At 40.3% G+C, this 19,232-nt stretch overlaps 1 protein-coding gene across 1 annotated transcript in view; it reads left to right on the top strand.

Moving 5' to 3' along the window:
* The window catches only part of CFAP20DC (CFAP20 domain containing), a 490,970-nt gene that overhangs the window by 182,553 nt on the left and 289,185 nt on the right, over positions 1-19,232 (top strand). Inside the window, exons 9-11 of the mRNA XM_077451901.1 lie at positions 70-206; positions 1,383-1,548; positions 7,821-7,913. Of these exons, the coding sequence (XP_077308027.1) occupies positions 70-206; positions 1,383-1,548; positions 7,821-7,913 (396 nt within the window). The remainder of the gene's footprint in view (positions 1-69; positions 207-1,382; positions 1,549-7,820; positions 7,914-19,232) is intronic.

Raw genomic sequence — 19,232 nt, 5'->3', positions numbered from 1 at the left:
TATACTTATTTTTTATCTATGAAAATAAGCACAAGTTGATGAGCCTTTATGTTACTGTGTATTTGACAGATTTCCTCACCAGCAGAGGGCAGTGTAGCTCTCGTGATATAAGAAAATCAGAACAATCTCATATTGCTTTTGGGTCCAAGGTTTCCGGTCCTCCACCAGCCACCGTGAGAAAAAACAGTGCCAGGTCACCTGCAGAGGTATGACTGTATGTGGATATAGATTGTAAAAAATGTAAATGCAGTGTTGATCAGAGATTAAAATGAGCCACATGGCATGTATGACACTCTGGGGTTGATTTACTAAAGGCTAATAGACTGTGCACTTGCTCCAGAGCTTAGTAAATGGGGTCAAGTTTAACTTTGCAAAGAATACCAAATTATGTGCAAGGTAAATAAATGAACAGTATTTTTGCTTGCACATGTTGGCTGGTGGAAGTCAGCAGAGCTTCTGCTCAATTACTAAGGTCTGTAGCAACTGCACTTACATCGTGAAACTGCACTTTGCAAAGTGCACAGTCTGTTTTGCCTTTAGTAAATCAACCCCATCACTTCACATATGTGTACCTGATGAAAGTATTATAAGCCAAAAGGAGCCAGCTGAGTTTAAATCATGCTAGAATTGACAGCCCTTCTTACCCATTTACCTCAGTGTGTGTTAGGCACTACATTTGCATATACAGTGCGGTTGAGTTACTAAAACTGGAAAGTGCAAAAAGCTTCTAACTTCAGCTTGTTCAATTAAGCTTTGAGAAATAAACCTGGAAGCTGATGGGTTTCTATGCAGAGCTGCACCAGATTTTGCACTCTCCAGTTTTAGTAAATCAACTCCAGTATTATTAAGGCCAAATGTATTGGCCATCTGAAAAGGTGCCTTGTTTCTCTGCCCTGCAGCCTTAAAGGGACACTAAAGGTTCCCTTTTTTTTCTTTTGAAATAACAAACATGTTATACTTACCTGCATTCTATGCATTGGGGTGAAAAACCGTGAGGGTTTACAACCCTAAGCACGCACTAGGGTTGATTTACTAAAACTGGAGAGTGCAAAATCTGGTACCGCTCTGCACAGAAACCAAACAGCTTCTATTTTTTGTTTTGTTTTTTCAAAGCTTAACTGAACAAGCTGAAGTTAGAAACCGATTGGTTCCATGCACAACTGCACCTGATTTTGCACTCTCCAGTTTTAGTAAATCAACCCCACTGCATGCATAATTCTATCCCTTCTGCGGTATATATTTGGGTTAAAAAGAGGTGAAAAGAGTAGAGGGAGGTTAGAATCAGTCACAATTGTATTTCTTTTAAAGTGACCTGTGCAGTCAGACCCTGTTTATTGTCATATGTTTTAAAATACATATGCTGCCGTTTGTTCTTCATTCAGTCAACAAGATCTACAAGCAGATATGAAAAATCCTTACCACAGCTGTCCCCCGAGAAGGGAATTGGAACAGATGCAAGAGTCTTATCACCAAAACTGACTTTGATTTCAGATCAAAAGAACAAAGAAAATATACAGCAGGCCAGAAGAAAAGACATACAACGTCAAGGTACTAAGAACACTTATATAAGCGTTCATTTACTGCTTTTTTACGCCAAGAGAGAGAAGTCACAGCTGACAATCATTGCCAGCCACCCAAACTTCCCAGTGCCCAAGTCTTATACTCAAGCTATATGTTTTTTTTTCAGACATACTGGGAGATGTGGCATATCCTGGTAACATGATTTGTGTCTGTTTTAGACCCTCTCTCAGCAAGGTTTATTAAAATTAATGTAATGGGTGCCTTCCAATGGATATCGATATAAGAGAACGAAAAGACCTTGATAGCCTCCTTAGATTGCAATGAAAATGCCTCTACACAAAGGTTTTTACCATCAAACCATAATTGAACCCAACATCTGTTCCAGAAAATGTACCTTCTTTTTTTTTTTTTTTTATGTAGTGGTGTAGTTGCCACTAGTAACAAACATCCACCATATCACCCTACTGCCCGCCCTCCATATATCACATCCAAGACAATAAACAGTCATTTGCTTTGTTTTGTTTTTGTTCATTGGGGGGTATAACTTGTTTGGGGGAAAAGAGTATATGGGATGCCCATAGATCAAATTACTTTGCCATCATATTTATAGATTATAACTTCATTTGAACCTGAAGAAATGATGAGCATGTATAACATCTGCAGTCTTTTCTCTGCATCACCATGCAGATTATTGCTCCTCCTCTGCTTAACTTCTGCAGACTATTGCTCCCAGGAACTCCTCATCAATGACCGTGTAAAAATGAGGACTTCACCCATGACTGTGTAAGAGTGAAGCTCCCAAGAATCCTTCCCTCCTGCACAAACTTATTCTGTAGCATATTTATTTCTTGTCACATCTTCTACAGTATATGCAAAAGATCCCACTCTGAATAGTCTCTAATGCTGACTCTGATTGATTGCTGCTACTAGGCCAGAGGTCTGCAGTAACTCTCCCCGAAGGCCTAGTAGTTTAATAGCATGTGCTAAATGGCGGACTACTGGTCCCAGCTATCCCAGCTTGCAAATCCTGCGCCCTTGGGCCGCATCGATTTGACACTATTCCCCACAGTCTCTCCTCTGATCCAGGACTCCTCACCAATGAGCGTGTAATGATGAGGACTTCATCAATGACTGTGTAAAGGTAAAGTTTCCTCACAGACTTCCTGGCATGTCTCCACATCCAGCCCTCCACTGTGGTACACTCACCGACCTTTCTCTGCTCCGAGTCCATGATGGAGAACTTAACCGGACCATACGTTCCGACAGCTTCTCCTGCCTCTTTGCTCCAGGAATTCCTCATCAGTGGCCATGTAATAATGAAGACTTCACCAATGACGTGTAACGGTGAAGTTCCCTCACAGTTCTCCCGGGCCTCCCCCTGTGATCGGCGCACACCCCCCCCCCCCAGACGGGGGTGCCCTCCTGCTGCTGTCTAGTACTCCATTCTCCACTTCTCCCGGCCGACAACCCCCCTACCCCCCAGTGGCCTGTTAGCTTATATGGGAGGCCTACCCCCTGCCAATTCCAGTTGGGGATTGGTCAGGGCTCCTCACATGTGCTGCCTGCCACTCCAGTTCTAGGCCCTGCCCCCCTTCCAGAACATTCTCACTGGAAGCAGGGGAGGCGCCTCGAAACTACAGGTAATCACACCCACTGCTACACTAACCACTCACTGCCCCCAGATCAAAACAAACATGGCTAGCTTGCAGCATAGACCTGCATAAATGTACCTGTGCTGACAGTTTCTCTAGAAAAAAATCTTATGCTAGCACCTACCTGTGGTAGAGGGTGCTACATATATTTGTTATGGGAGGGGCAAAAAAAATCTGGGCTTATATATTATATATTGGCATTTATGGGCATAAAAACTGGCAGTAAAGCATTGAATGTCTAGGGTAATGCAGTCCCTACCCACTACTTAAAAATCAATAAAAATGTCCTGCTCCCTGAAACCAGCAACTGAAGTCCTTACCCAGTCCTGGCTTCTTTTAGAATAATAACATACGTTTGAGTCATGAAGAGAACATACACAGCAGCCGAATAAAGATCTTACACCCCAGGAATAAGTTGTAAATTCACTCTTGTTACTGAAAATGAGACCCACTGGTTTCTTTATTCAGCTTCTGTGCATCCTAATTACCTTGCACATAACATTTATTTAGCAATATATAGTAATTTGATCATATTTTATTCTTTGTATTCCCCCCCCCCCCCCCCCCCCCCATAGCTGTAATAAAATCTCCTAGCTGAAGTCATTAAAGAGCTCCACTTCATAAAGAGAACAACTTAGGTCCCTAACCACTCATGGCTTCTGTCAGAATTATAATATATGAAAAATCCATAAAGACAACATAGACATTATCTGAAAAAGGATGGCACTTACCAGGGAGGGGTGGATTCACTTTATACACACTCTGGAATCAGAACCTTCTTTTTCCTTTAGCATGGACATCTCCTTTAATTATTGAAATTTCTGTGGATCCAGGGCCTTGCTCATAGCATACATATAGTTATATATAGTAATTTGATCATTTTCTATTGTTTATATTACTTCCCTCTGTAATAAAACCTCCTAGTAGTTGAGGTAATGTATTATTACCATTCAGTAAAGAGTGATCCTGCTTTCTCTGCATTCCCCCTTTGCATTTTCAGTCTCATAAGAATACGTGCAAAACGATTCAGAATTATGAATCCATTAACTTAAAAATGGGAAAAATGCGTACATCAGGCAAAGCGGAGCCGGAGATCTGTCATGAAAATGTAATTTCTTTCATACCATGCCTTTTTTCCTCCATTGAGCCCGAAGGTTTATCACAGTTACATTGTAGAGAATATTAGATGATGTAAGCGTAGAACCTTCATATCACTCGCTCTGCCCCAAGTAGGTGATCATCTAAGTCAGCTGCTTGAGGCGCCGAGGCAAAGCAATGCCTGGAATTATATACAAGCGAGCCATCACTATCAACGGCACTGTACTTTAAAGCATAACACCACAGATCAGACCTACTAAATGGAGCAGAGCCTTCAGGCACCTTGCGGGTAAATTGAACTAATACAGCTGAGCCTGCCTTAGGCTTCTTTCTGCTTAGCACACATGGTCCCGTGTGTAGCCTGCTATGTGGAGTCTGTATTTTATTGAAAGGATTAAGATGAAAATAGTAGCATATTTAACTAATAGTATTAATGGCAAAAATTCTTGTGACACATTGTTGCCTTTTCTGTGGTGATATATAATACAGCACATCTGTCCTTGTGTGTACCAGGCAATCTCGTCTTCTTCAATTGCTTCTTTAGTGGAGAAAATTCTTGTGAAAATAAAAAGGTAAACATTACCCCTATTTTTTCCCCCAGTTATGAAGAATTTGGGACATTTTGTAAGGCTGGTATTAAAAAAGTATGGGATTCATATAAAAAAAATGTACACTCCCTATGGTAGATGTAGCATTGGTCCGATGCTGCATCTATTCCCCGATGGCTCTAAGACAGAGAACTGGGAGGTCAAACACTGCTGATCGCTCAGCTTTTGGTCTTCAGCCTGCAGAGAGCTGGTGACTGTCAGTCATCGGATCTCTGCTCTGCCCCTCCAGCGCTTACTGGAGTGCTGGGCTGTAGAGGAGGTGGGAATGGCTGTCTCAAGAGAGGCTGAGCCAGCTGCTGGTCCAGGCTTCTGGGTGGATTACGATCATATGGTCAGGATCTTTTAAGAGCCTGGACTGGGTCTGTGATGCAGTCTGTGCTTTAGCCCACTGTCGGCAGAAGACGGGTCACAGGCAGGCCTTGGCAGCATTAAGTAAATTAATTAACAAGGATTTCTTATATCTTTTCTGAGACATTGGCATAATATCAAGAAGGATAACAGCAGTCGTCTTCAGGTAGAATGTACCAAATGATTTGCTTTGCTTTCATCGCGGGTATTGATAAAGTTTGAAAAATGAAATCATAAATTATAATATAATAAATAACTATAAATAATTGTACCAAATAATAATATAACAATAATAAAAATGATTCAATAATGTAATCAAATCAAAGTGTTGATGTACCATAAGTTGCAGAGACTGCAGAGAGAGTGTTCGACTGTTGTGTGGATATATATTGTGATGTAACTACCCATGGTGATATCCTCGGGCTTAAAGGCCAGAGATACAACAGTTAATACGAAGATTAGAGGTGAGAGGGGGGCATCCTTGCCTAGTTCTGTTATGGATGTTAAATGGGGCTTCGCTTCCATTAATCCAGGTAAACATGGGCTCTGGTACACCAGTATGGGCCAATTTGTAATACATGAAAGTCCAATCAAACCCCTCAAAACCTTTTTCTGCGTCAGTAAACAGCAGATGCATAAGGGTGGATGAGTTTCTAGCTTTGGCAAGGTCATTCATTTTATGAATGGTGTCATTTTGCGTTTCCATTGTGGACCTGGCTCGGAGGGACTATGCGTTGAAGGATTGGGCTAAATCTATTTGCTAAAATGTTGGAAAAAGTTTCAGGTCACAATTCAGTTAAGGCATTGACCGATACATGGTACATAGTAAGGGGCCCTTATCAGGTTTAGGAATATATTAGTATTACATAAAATGCTTTGGTGAAATAAGGGGACAATTGAGGCAAAAGTTTTGGAATAAGAAACAGTAAGGCTGTCCGTGTCAGGAGCCTTTCCATTCAAGGCTGAAGAGGCTGCCGTAAAAGTTCCTCAACTGAAATTGGCTGTGCAAGGGATTTTTTCTCATCCGTATTCAAGGTAGGCATAGGTGCAGATGATAGGTAAGCTTTTATAGTAGCTTATCAATGGTCCAGCTGTATACCCTCCAAACATGAGTTTAAATTGTATAGACTGGCATAGTAGGACATAAACGTGGCCGTAGTGTCTGCTGTACTATGTAAATTGGCACCTGAGCAGGAGGATATTACTGAAATGTAAGTCTGTGTTTTAAGATCTTAAGGCCTGAGCTAGAGTTCAGCTACATTTATCACCATATTCATAGAAGAATCCCCTGTTATGTAGGCACCTCGTCTTGTAAAGAGAGTATGGAATTTTTCCCTAGTCACTGTGATTTCAGCATCATGTTGGAGAGAGGAATTGACTCCATTGTGACATAGCTCTAGGCATTGAAGTTTAAATGTCAGATCAGTAGTGTCGTGGATCCTATCTGCTTTAATCTCATGGCCATGTTTGATTCGAATACACCGGATATAGCACTTTTGAGAAGCCCACAATATAATATAAGGGGACTGTAGACTGAGTCCTTATTTAGGTTAAAGAAAGTTTTCAGTTCCTTGTTCAAGTCAAGATAACTGCTGAGTCTTGAAGTAATGTTTAATTTAGGTTTCACAATGTGGCTTTAAGGGGCATTAAGGCTGGCTGGAGATCTATTAATATGGGTTTGTGGTCATATAGGGTAATGTGTCCTATCTTAGCATCAGGGATCATAGGTAAGGAAGCATGTTGACGACAGTTTGACTTTAAAGTATATGTGAACCCTTACAACACCCTAAACAATCTATTCAATTTAAAATATAAGTTAAAAGCAAAACACTGTGTGTGTGTGTATATATATATATATATATATATATATATATATATATATATATATATATATATATATATATATATATATATATATATATATATATATATATGCACACACACATACACACCTTTTTTTCCCAGGGAGGGAAAATGGCTAATTGGGCCCAATTTGGCAAATTTTCACGTAGGGGTGTACTCACTTTTGTTGCCAGCGGTTTAGACATTAATGGCTGTGTGTTGAGTTATTTTGAGGGGACAGCAAATGTACACTGTTATACAAGCTGTACACTCACTACTTTACATTGTAGCAAAGTGTCATTTCTTCAGTGTTGTCACATGAAAATATATGATAAAATAATTACAAAAATGTGAGGGGTGTACTCACTTTTCTGTGATACTGTATACATCACCCATAATAATATTAGGTATATTTCACAATGCTGAATAACTATTGAGCATGTCGCACCTAACATTCATAGGCTTCTGGGTCCATTCACACCTATGTATTTTTTGGTAACGTGTTTTCTCTTAAAGTAAATGGAAATGCATGACATTAACATGTCATCACACACAAATTAATGCACACTAAAGCACAGTGTAAAGTTAGTTGATCTGTGTTTTGATGCATTTCCATTGATTTTAATAAAAAGCACATTAGGCAACAATGTATGTGTGTGAATGGGCCCAGAATATCAGTCATCTGTTTATGGACTTGGCAACTGCAACTTCTTTTGTTATAATTATAAATGTGATCTTGTGCTACACACAGATTACCAGCCACATCCACCCCAGGAGCCACCAACAGAGAGGAGCAGAAGACTAAGGAGTGCAGGAAGGAAGGAGCAAACAAGACCGACTCTTGGTAGGTAACTTGAACTGTATTTTAACCACACATTAAATGTATATTAACTAAATTGATAAAATAAAATGATACAAAAATAAAAAAAATAAAAGGAAAAGAAATAAAAATACAAACTATAAAGATTAACAACAGTTCCTGCGGTAACAGTAAAGCTATGTTGAACTTTAAATGACAAGGCTAGAGTTTAATCAATGTTCTTTTACTTTATATTTCAATTGTTATACATTTTTTTAGAAATTAACCAGATCTTGTATATCATGTTTTTTCTTACTTGATATATGATATCTTTACTTTACAAATAAACATTTAAAACATAGTGTTTTCATGAAAGTTAGGTTACAAATCATGTTGGACAAATTTAGAAGAAAGCTCAGCACTGACTGCTCACTATTAATTGTTCCTGTTTAAATAAAAGTTCCTAGCTGCCCATATGAACTAGATAATAGAGACGTGGTATTTCTCCTCTGACTCATTCAGCTATATGTGGGCCAAATAGCAGGAGATAAAATTACTAGACATGTGCAATTTATTTCGTAATGAATCGGAATTCGGCCTGAATCTTGCATCATTCGGACATTCGGATGCATCTGAATTTCCGAATAAAAAAATAAGGAATTTCAACTAATACAAAAGAAATAATAGCATATATTATTGAATGAATTCGACATGATTCGGTAGTTCGTTAAAGATCTAATGAAACAAAGGGTCAACTCAAAGTAAATCTTACAGTCTAATCAGCTGATTAATTTTGTGCTGGAGGTTGGATTACTGCAAAAGTGCATTCCTGAGAACTGAGAAGGGTGTTGTATTGTATTTAGGCAGAAGAGAAGAGATATTGTCATTGTGTGTGTTAATAGATTCGATAAACAAACGACTTTCCAAACTACGAATCATTATAACGAATATTATATATATATTGTTTGAAATTCGATATTTATGTATGTGTATATATATATATATATATATATATATATATACATACATACATACATAAATATCGAATTTCAAACAATACGAAAGAAATTATAGCGGATATAACGAATGAATTTGCTGATTTCGAGATTCAGTATAACGACACTCTAGGAATAATAACAAATTATCCGAAAGTGAATTAACGTAACATAACAAATATAACAGAACGAAATTATGTATTTTACGAATGACAACGAACTGAAACTAAACAACATTTTCCATTGTGCACAAGTCTAAAAATTATACAGATTGTTTTCATAGCATATGTGCCACATGTAAGCCAAAATCATAGAAATATCCATCATTGCCACAGTGGTAATGGTTGGACATAGATACTTTAACCCCCCTGATGGTCTTCCCGAGTCTGGCCCGGGGTGGAATTTGTATACCAAAAGCGGTAACCCTGAGCCAGACTCAGGATTGCATCGCTGGATCCAGGAGGAGGTTTACTTATCTTCTCCCTCGGATCCAACGTTGTCTCCCCGCTGTACGAGCGAGCCGTGTCTCGCTCGATCTATCATGGAGCTGATCTCCGTTCCCTGCGAGCGTTGCGACGCACGGGGACGGAGATCGGCACCAAATTCAAAAAGTGAAACACACAGTATACATACAGTATAATGTAATCTTACAGATTACATTGCTGTATGTAAATATTTCACATCCCCTTTGTCCCTAGTGGTCTGCCCAGTGTCCTGCATGCAGTTTTATATAATAAAAACTGTTCTTTCTGCCTGGAAACTGGAGATTGTCCATAGCAACCAAACTGTCACTTTACATCAAAAATGGTTTTAGACCAGCTAGAAAACAGCGATAATAAATTGGAATCACTCGCAGAATTGAGCGATATCGATTTGTGGGGAGATCCGTCATCAAATATTGAAAAGTAATGACAGTGACAATTCTGCAACTGAGCAAATTTCAGTGTTTTTGATTTGATTACATTATTGAATAATTTTTATTATTGTTATATTATTATTTGGTACAATTATTTATAGTTATTTATTATATTATAATTTATGATTTCATTTTTCAAACTTTATCATACCTGGGATGTCTGCTAGACTCTGGTTTGGACAGATTTAAGAGAGTTATTCCTAAGAATTACAGGACTACAATATAAAACGCCAAATTTTCATGCAAAATAATGGTACCGCTTTTAGCACCTAAAATCCGAAATAATCGTACCGCCAGGGAGGTTAAGATAGTAGAGTACTGTTTCAAATATTTTACTTTTGATACTTTGTGCAGAGTAAATAGGCTGATCCTGTGACTTGGTTTACATTCCACAGCCTTCAGAGAGATCTCTGGAAATAAACAGATGGAGATGCAGTGTCACAGAAGGGAGGGAAAGAGTGTAGGCTTAGCTGGTTAGGTAAACAGAGCTACTTGAATGTAAGCTTCTTGCTGTGAAATTCCAGTTCGAATAAGGCCCCTTTTGAGCGCCTAAGTCAGTGATGGCCACCATCGGCACCCCAGATGTTTTGGAACTACATTTCCCATGATACTCAACACTGCAGAGTGCATGAGCATCATGGGAAATGTAGTTCCAAAATATCTGGGGTGCCAAGGTTCGCCATCACTGGCCTAAGTGTTGCGGAATCAGCTTGCTCAGTGGAAGATTGCTCTGCTAATCCCTACTGAGCAGGCGGATGGCAGGTTTGTTTCCAGTCACTGTGCAGAGCTGAGACAAACCAGTCCCACTTCCCTCTATGGGGAAATTGGGTGAAAACAGTACGCCTGTCCGTTTTCATCTGATCCCATCTGGTCCACCAGACGGATGGAAAATAGGACCACCATCCGTTTGGATTTTGCGGGCAGGATGAGATTGGAAAGCGGTGGATGTCAGCGGATGCATCACTCCATACGTGAGAGTGCAAGGTCTGATCAGGTCCGCCTGAAAAACTGACAGGCAGACCTGATTGGACAGCCCGTGTGAAAGGACCCTAACATGTACTGCTCAGTTCCTGCATGGTCTAGAGTCAGGCACAGCTTGTTTGACATGTCTTTCCATATTTGTTGGGCATAGCTTGGCTACAGATTCACTGTAAAAAAACAAAAAATAATAATTTTCATGACAAAAAATAAAAATAGAACATCATGTTTCTTGTTTGAATCATTCTCAGTAGCTACCAGTTCTAAATTCATGATTTCTACATCTAGTTCATCCCTATATAGTACCCAGCAGCGGCTGTCAGGAAAGAAGTTTAAAAAAGAAGGAATGCTAAGGGGGGAAAGTGGGAATAGATAAGAATGTATTTCTGATTCTGTGGGAAGGAGGGCATTCCAGGGACACTGTCGCTGTGCTTGACCCTTGCTTACCCCTACTGGTGATTGACAGCTGAAGGCATGAACATCTATAGCCATCATTTCTTTGATATATGCTTGTGCTTTGAAGAAGATGATTCAGATAGCTTCAAGGGAATTTCAGTTTTTTTGTACATTTTCTTTATTAATGTATTAATATACTACACACATTTTTTTAATTATTTTTAGTTAGGTGGATATTACATTTTGGCTTTAATGTTTTATATTTAGCACTTGCAGTAGTAAGTCTACTCTTCAATTTTTCACCAAAATCTTGGTGGGGTGTATATTTATGTTTATATATTCCTGCTATGCATCTCATTGCTTTGATAGTATTCCTGCATGTAGTCACCCTCTGCATGAGTCTCTTTGTTACTGAAAGAACCTATGCTTTTCTAATATAACAGTGTGGTGTTTGGCAGCTACCCACTAAGAGACAAGTGCCTTTACATGTGGCAGGACGTTCACAGCTCTCTGTATGCTGTATCCCCCTACATACAAACCTTCAAGTTGCGAACTTTCAAAGATGCTTCTGTTTGCACAGTTTTTTTTCATTCAATCCAGTGGCCTTAACGAAAAAGAAAATGACAGATCGCCGTCAGTGCCAACACAAGCAATGTTGGTGCAGCGATCCCCCCAGATTTGCCCCCCCCCCCCGTCAGGACACACTGACAAGCGCTCACAGACTTTGTCTGCAAGCACCGATCTTTGCTAAACTTACTAACAAGTTGAACTTACGAACGAGCTCCCAGAACGGAACTCGTTCATAAGTAGTGGACTTACTGTATTGACATTAAGTTTACACAGGGTTTTTACTCCTGACTTCTGGAGGTAAATGGAGTTTTGGGAGTAAAGAAAAGATGAGTAAACTACTGGTAAAGTTGTAGAACACCACAATTTTTCCAGTTTATATTGAAATTTAAACATTTCCAGCAAAAGAAATAACCTGAAATGGTACAAATGTAAGTGGTAAACTGCCACAGGTGAAAAAAAATGAGGTTAACAAAAATTTAAAAATAATGTACATTTCAGAGTTATACAAAAAGCCCTTTTCAAGGAAGATGTAATGGTTGAACCACTTACAGTTGTTCTGCTGGAATGTAAGTAAATTAAGCCTTAAAAGTTTATACTGACAATTCCTACAGGCGTCCCGACTTTTGTTGATCACTTACAAGCTCTCTGTCTGTATCAAAGCAGTGTTGAAACAGACCCTCTTAAGCATTATTTGGACACTATTGTACTTCAGGAAGTAGTATTTATCAGCGTATAACATGCACAGGCATTTAACACACACACATTCATTTTAAGAGGGGAGTTTCTGGAAAACAACGTACATTTTAAATAAGGAACTTTGAAGCAAAATAAGGGCCATCTGCAGCCTCCACATTGCCATCAATTCAGCCTGATTAATGCCTATCTGCAGCCTCACAAGTGCCATCAATGCAGCAGCTTCACCACTGCCTTCAATGCAGCAGCCTCAACATTGCCATCAGTGCAGCCTGATCAATGCCAATCTGCAGCTTAGAGGTGACAGGGAGGGGGGCGGGACGACGCCGACAGATTACATACAGTGAGAATCTCCTATGATAGGCAGAACAGTGGTCCAATGGCGGCCCAAGAGACAGAATTTCCTATTACAGAGGCCATCAAGTAAACAGGAGATTCTCACTGTATGTAATCTGATGGCGCTCTTCCCGCCCCCCCCCCCCCGTCCCCCCCCGTCCCCTCCGAGGCAGCTAAAATTGAAGTATCAGCCTTTAACATGCACATGCTATTTGCACCCAGAAATGAACAAAGAAAGACAGAGAGATATAACCCTTTAAAATGTCGAACTTTTCTTTCGAGAAATTGCAAAGAAAACCAAGGTGTCAGTGAGTACAGTTCATACACCATCAAAAGGCAATTGTATCTTGTATCTATATCCTTTATATGAGATGATCTATACTATATGAGGTTTCTGCTGCATGTGAATGCTTTATCCTGTATTATTTTTTTGTATTTTCTTGAACCTTAATAAACCTTAATAAAGAAATATTGAACAATAAAAAAAATGGCACTTGTAAACTGGAGGAAATTCAGACAGAAGAAGGTCTGGCAGACCCAAACCCACAACAGTATCAGAAGACTAAGTTCTTAGAGTCAACAGCTTGCATGACAGGCGGCTAACAAAGCAACAACTTCAAGCACAGCTTAACACTGATTGAAGTAAGCAAGTCGTCTGTAAAGAGAAGACTTGGAGCTGCAGGTTTGACAGGTCGAGCGGCTGTAAGAAAGCCATTGCTAAGATAGCAAAATAAGAAAAAGAGGCTTGCCTGGGCCATGAAGCACCCCCAATGGACTACTGAAGACTGTAAGAAGGTCTTAAGGGCTAATGAATCAAAGTTTGAGATCTTTAGTTCATCATGTTTGTGTACGCCATTGAGTAAGTGAAAGATGGTTCCTCAGTGTGTGACACCAACACAGAGAAGGAAGGGTGATGGTCTGGGACTCTTTTGATGGAACCAGAATCAGCAACTTGCACAGAATGAGTGGCGCCCTCAACCAAAACTACAATCACAGCATTTTGCAACATTGTGCAATACCCTCTAGGATAGAACACTTCTCAGTTGTTATTGCTGTCTGTGCCCCTGCTGAGGAGATTCACTTTCTCTATTTGTCCTGTTTACCATTAGCATTTTAAATGAAAGTAAAATTAAACCCCAAATTTGGGTTGTCCCCAGAAAAGTAATAGAGGGGAAATCGTCCAATAGGGATGCCAGTTCTGGTGACCAAGGGGTCACTCAAGAAATTCCCTTAATTTGCAGTGATTTCTACTCACTTTCTGTTTGGCTATGGGACAGGAAGTGAAGGGAAATCTCACCAATGGGATACAGATGGCGAAAAAAAATCTGTCAGGGGTCATAACTCTCCCTTTCTCTGTCCAAAATGAAAAAATAAATTTTTGCCTATAGTTCTACTTTAAGGAATGATGAATCAAAGTTTGAGATCTTTGGTTCATCATGTAGGCATTTTGTATGCTATCAAGTAGGTGAAAGGATGGTTCCTTGGTGTCTAACACCAACATGGAGGAGGAAGCCTGATGGTCTGGGACTCTTTTGCTGGATCTAGAATCAGAAAATTGCACAGAGTGTGTGGCACCCTCAACTAAAACCACAACCACAGCATTTTGCAATGTCAATCTTCTGGAATATGCCTAGTTGGTTAGGGGTCCATCCTACAGCAAGATAATTCGTTTTGGATGGAGTACACAGGGATTAGATTTCTTGTTAGTTTTTATTGCTGGCTGTGCCCCCTGCTAAGGATAGTCACCCTCTCTATTGTCCTGTTTACCATTACCATTAGCATTGAAAGTGAAAGTAAAAGAAAATCCCAAGTTTTGTGTTGTCCCCAGAAAAGTAATAGAGGGGAAATCTTCCAATGGGAACACACTCATTGACGTGGGGGCCCCCCAAAGGTACTCTCTTAATTTACAGGAATTTCCTCTCACATCCTGTTCGGCTTTTGAACAGGAAGTGAAGGGAAATCTCCACAATGGGACATAGAGAGTGAAAAAAAAATCTGAAAGTGATTATAGCCTTCCCTTGCTCTAGCCATAATGAAAAAGCAAAAAAATAGCAGGTTTGATGTAGGTAGCATTTATAATGGAGAAGAATATGTAAGCTTTTTCTAAGAGATGAAGCTGCTATGAATTGTTCAGAGGGAGATAAATGTCAAGAACCTATATCAAGAATTGTGACAAATATCTTATATGAAGCTTTTTTTTTTTAGCTCAAATAAATTTTTGTTTTCGGTATGAAGGCCTTTGCAACATGACTGCAGACATGAGAGTGGGGGGATTGCATCTTTCCTCTCCGTATCTTAATTGTGTTTTTTTTGAGGGATCATACATCTGCACAGTGCCTGAGCTATCTGCATCCTGATGAATGAGTAGTCGGCACTGGAATATTTTGTTATTGATGATACTGCATGATATATGGAGGAAGTGCAGGAAAAATGAGCATTGTGTGTAAAGATAATTCCACAACATCGCTAAAAGAAATCTCAACAACAAATACATCACCGCAAATGTTTCATTTTCCTGGAACGAGGTGCAAGCGGTGGTCACATGTCTTGTAGTAAGGATTAACTTCAAGGATTTCATTCATCAAGAAGACAAACAAACCAAATTTATGTTGTATTACAGCAGCAGAAATTAATGCTGTGCTCAAGGGGAAACACATTAAAAAATATTACAAAATGGATTTTACTAGAGATTTGGTGTAAAGAAAAACTAACTACATTGTTATTGGTAGAATGAGACATGGGAGTCCTTAACTGTTACCTGAAGTCTGTCCTTTCATCTTAAATGCCATGACAGGTCTAGTTTTGCTTTTACCAAATCTTGTTAGGTCACAAGCCTGAGAGTTCTCCTGAAATTACAATGTATGTAAAATCCAGTATTGTACACTGCTCTAGAAGATTTCCCGTAGTAAAAGCAGTAGACCAGGTGAAAAGCAAAGTTTAGCAATATAATGTCAAAGGTGAAAGAAGACCTTTCTGCAGAATCCCCAGTGAAGGATGAAACTGGTTTTGAATAAAGCTGCCCTATATAGAGAACCAATCACCAATGAACATTTGTGTTTTATATTAGATTGTTTTAGGTGCAGTATCTGAATATCTTAGCAGCCCTAAACAGAGTACTAAACAAAAATTACTTTAAAGTGGTTGTTAACGCTGAAGGTTTTTTACCTATGTAGTAAGGTAATAAAAAACCTTCTGTGTGTAGCTCACCCCACAGCCCCCCTAAATACATAACCGAGCCCAATCTCAATCCAGCAATGAATACGAGAGCCAAGGTTCTCTTGGATCTCTTGCTCCTCATTTGCTCAAATACAGCAGCAGGAGCCACTAGCTCCTGCTGTCAATCACAGTCAGTGATGAGGGACACACAAAGGAGGGCTTGAACGTGAGCACGCATTAGTGCCACCATAGCATGCGCCTTGCACAGAACAGGTAGGTATAAGATGTTTGTTATTTTAATTTAAAACAAAGCTTTATAATCACTAGACTATAAAATTGTGAAATGAAAAGCACAGTAACCCCTTATAGCTGATCACATTTGGATTTAAGAAAGTAAATTCCCTAAAGTAAATATTATGTTTGTTTGATAAGGGTTATAGCCAGTGTTGGTCATCTTACTTTAAAAAAGTAATTCGTTAAGTTACAAATTACTTCTCCCAAAAAGTAATTGTGTTAGTAACTCGGTTACTCCATTGGAAAAGTAATTCGCTACTCAGCAAAGTTACTGTGACTTTTGTTTTAATATTCTATAGACGGGACTAGCGAAGGAAGTGAATGTCGCCACCTCCATCGGCGAGATTGACACCTTGCAAGCCCCGTTGCCTGGTATGGATTTAAAGGGAAACTCCTACGCCGAAAAAATGGGTCCCCCCAAAGTCAATAGCAGACCCTTGTCCGAGCACGCAGCCCGGCCGCTCAGGAAAGGGGGTGGGGGCGAGCGAGTGCCCCCCCTCCTGAACCGTACCAGGCCGCATGCCCTCAACATGGGGGGTGCTTTGGGGGAAGGGGGGCCCTGCGGCCCCCCACCCGAAGCACCTTGTCCCTGGCCTCTTCCCGGCAACCCTGGCCGTTGGTTGTCGGGGTCTGCGGGTGGGGGGCTTATCAGAATCCGGTAGCCCCCTTTAATAAGGGGGCCCCAGATTCCGGCCCCCTACCCTATGTGAATGAGTATGGGGTACGATGTACCCCTACCCATTCACCTGGGGAAAAAGTGTTAATAAAAAAAACACAACACAGGTTTTTAAAGTACTTTATTAGACAGCTCCGGGCGTCTTCTTCCGACTTCGGGTGTCTTCTCACCGGGCTCCTCCGCTATCTTCTGCTCTTTTACCGCTAGTTCTTTTACTAGCGGAGGAGCCCGGCTTTCTCCTTCGTCGTCGCCGCTGTTTTTTTTTATTAACACTTTTTTCCCCAGGTGAATGGGTAGGGGTACATCGTACCCCACACTCATTCACATAGGTTAGGGGGCCGGAATCTGGGGGCCCCCTTATTAAAGGGGGCTCCCGAATTCTGATAAGCCCCTCACCCGTAGACCCCGACAACCAACGGCCAGGGTTGTCGGGAAGAGACCCTTGTCCTCATCAACATGGGGACAAGGTGCACCCCCCATGTTGAGGGCACGTGGCCTGGTACGGTTAAGGAGGGGAGGGGGGTGCTTGCTCGTCCCCACCCCCTTTCCTGACCGGCCGGGCTGCATGCTCGGATAAGGGTCTGCTATGGACTTTGGGGGGACCCCCACACTGTTTTTTCGGCATAGGGGTTCCCCTTTAGATCCATACCAGGCGACGGGGCTCATGAGGTGTCAATCTCGCCAATGGAGGCGGTGACATTCACTTCCTTCGCTAGTCCCGTCTACCTGGAGTCACGTTAAAAATGAACGGACTTTACTCCGTGTGGGGGCAAGTCTGTTCATTTCAAAAGTCCGGCGGTAGATGTAATTGCGGTAACGCCGCCCAAGTAATGGGAACAGCGTTATCATGAGGGGAAGAGTAATCAGTTAGATTACTCGTTACCCTCTAAAGTAACTGCGTTAAGTAACTCAGCTTATTTTAACTGAGTTACTTATTTCACTGGTTAGAGGTCCATATAAGGCTTCAAGGACCCTAGTAATTCTTATAGTTACTACTTTGTCATTTTGACTGAAATACATAGCCATTAGGCTTAATGTACATGGGACATTTTTACAACCTCCCCTTAACTTGGCAATAGTAACCCACATTTACAACGTCAGTTTTGCCGCATTTACATGCTGCGTTTAGTCGCATTTAGAAGCGTTTGTCGCTTAAAATGCCTCTAAACTCAGCGTCTGAACTCATTTTTTTGATCTCCAAAAAAGGCCTCTAAACTCATCTGCCTAAAAATGACATTAAACAAACCTGTGTATATGTACACATAAGATAACATTGGATGAGTTCAGGGGCAGCTGAAAAAAGCATCCAACTGCCTCTGGACGTCTGTTTACCAGCAGCAGTGTACATGAGGCCTAAGTATAGACTAGCTTAAGGACATAATCCAGTGTCTATGTACCCAAGTATTACCTGGTTCATGTCCATGGTACAAGTGAAAATTCCCTCTAGAAAAAACACATGCAACATACATCAGCACAAAACAAATACGTTATCTTAGTTGGGACATTTCTAAAAAGGTGTTTGCTTAAATAAAAAAAAACAAATTCTCATTAGACTCCTCTGCAAGCTTGTATCTCCATACCTCACAACTTTTTGAAGTAAGAAAGAAGGATATCTTATTAAAAACTAAGTAGGAAAAGGAAACACCCATGTCCTGCTTCAGTTATACAGATATTGAAGAGATAATATGCAGAAAATGGTTGATTAAACCAGCTTTCTCAACCTTCTTAACAGGGAGGAACCATTGAAATAACTTTCAGATTTCAGGGAACCTCTGACAATAATTACTTTATCCACAATTCACAATACATTAGCATGGTAGTCAGTGGGAAGAGTTCTGCCATCTTAGGGGGTCAATGAGAAGAATGCCCTCCTTACAGATATCTAAAAACATCATTGGTATCAGTGGTTACTTATCTTAGGAAGAAATTGCTCATAATGCAAGGAACCCCCAGTTACTTCTTTAGGAACCCTGGGGCTTTGCAGAACAATGGTTGAGGATGGCAGGATTAAAACAACAACCAGTAAGCAGGACAGTTACAGTGATTTTCCTTTCTTTTTTTTATGCCCATTTGTTGAGTTATTTATTTTAACTAACTCCTTGAATTATTGAATCAGGCACAGTCTTGCAATCACTAGCAATTCATTATCAACATACAAAGGTGCTGAGGTATTGAGAAAGATTTCATAACTAAACATTTAGGCTACATTCACATGGCCATTACACTACTGTAAAAATGTTGCTGATCATTATTAAAGGAACAAAAGTTACTGCATACATGATCAGTAAACTTTAATCTGTAAAAATTGTCGTGTTCTTTTTCTCAGTGGTATATATGTACATCCTCAGATACAG

Source organism: Lithobates pipiens, unplaced genomic scaffold (assembly GCF_037356315.1).
Source record: "Lithobates pipiens isolate NorthernLeopardFrog02 unplaced genomic scaffold, aLitPip1_a1.2 Scaffold_23, whole genome shotgun sequence".
NCBI lineage: Eukaryota > Metazoa > Chordata > Amphibia > Anura > Ranidae > Lithobates > Lithobates pipiens.
This window is presented reverse-complemented; position numbering and strand designations above follow the sequence as displayed.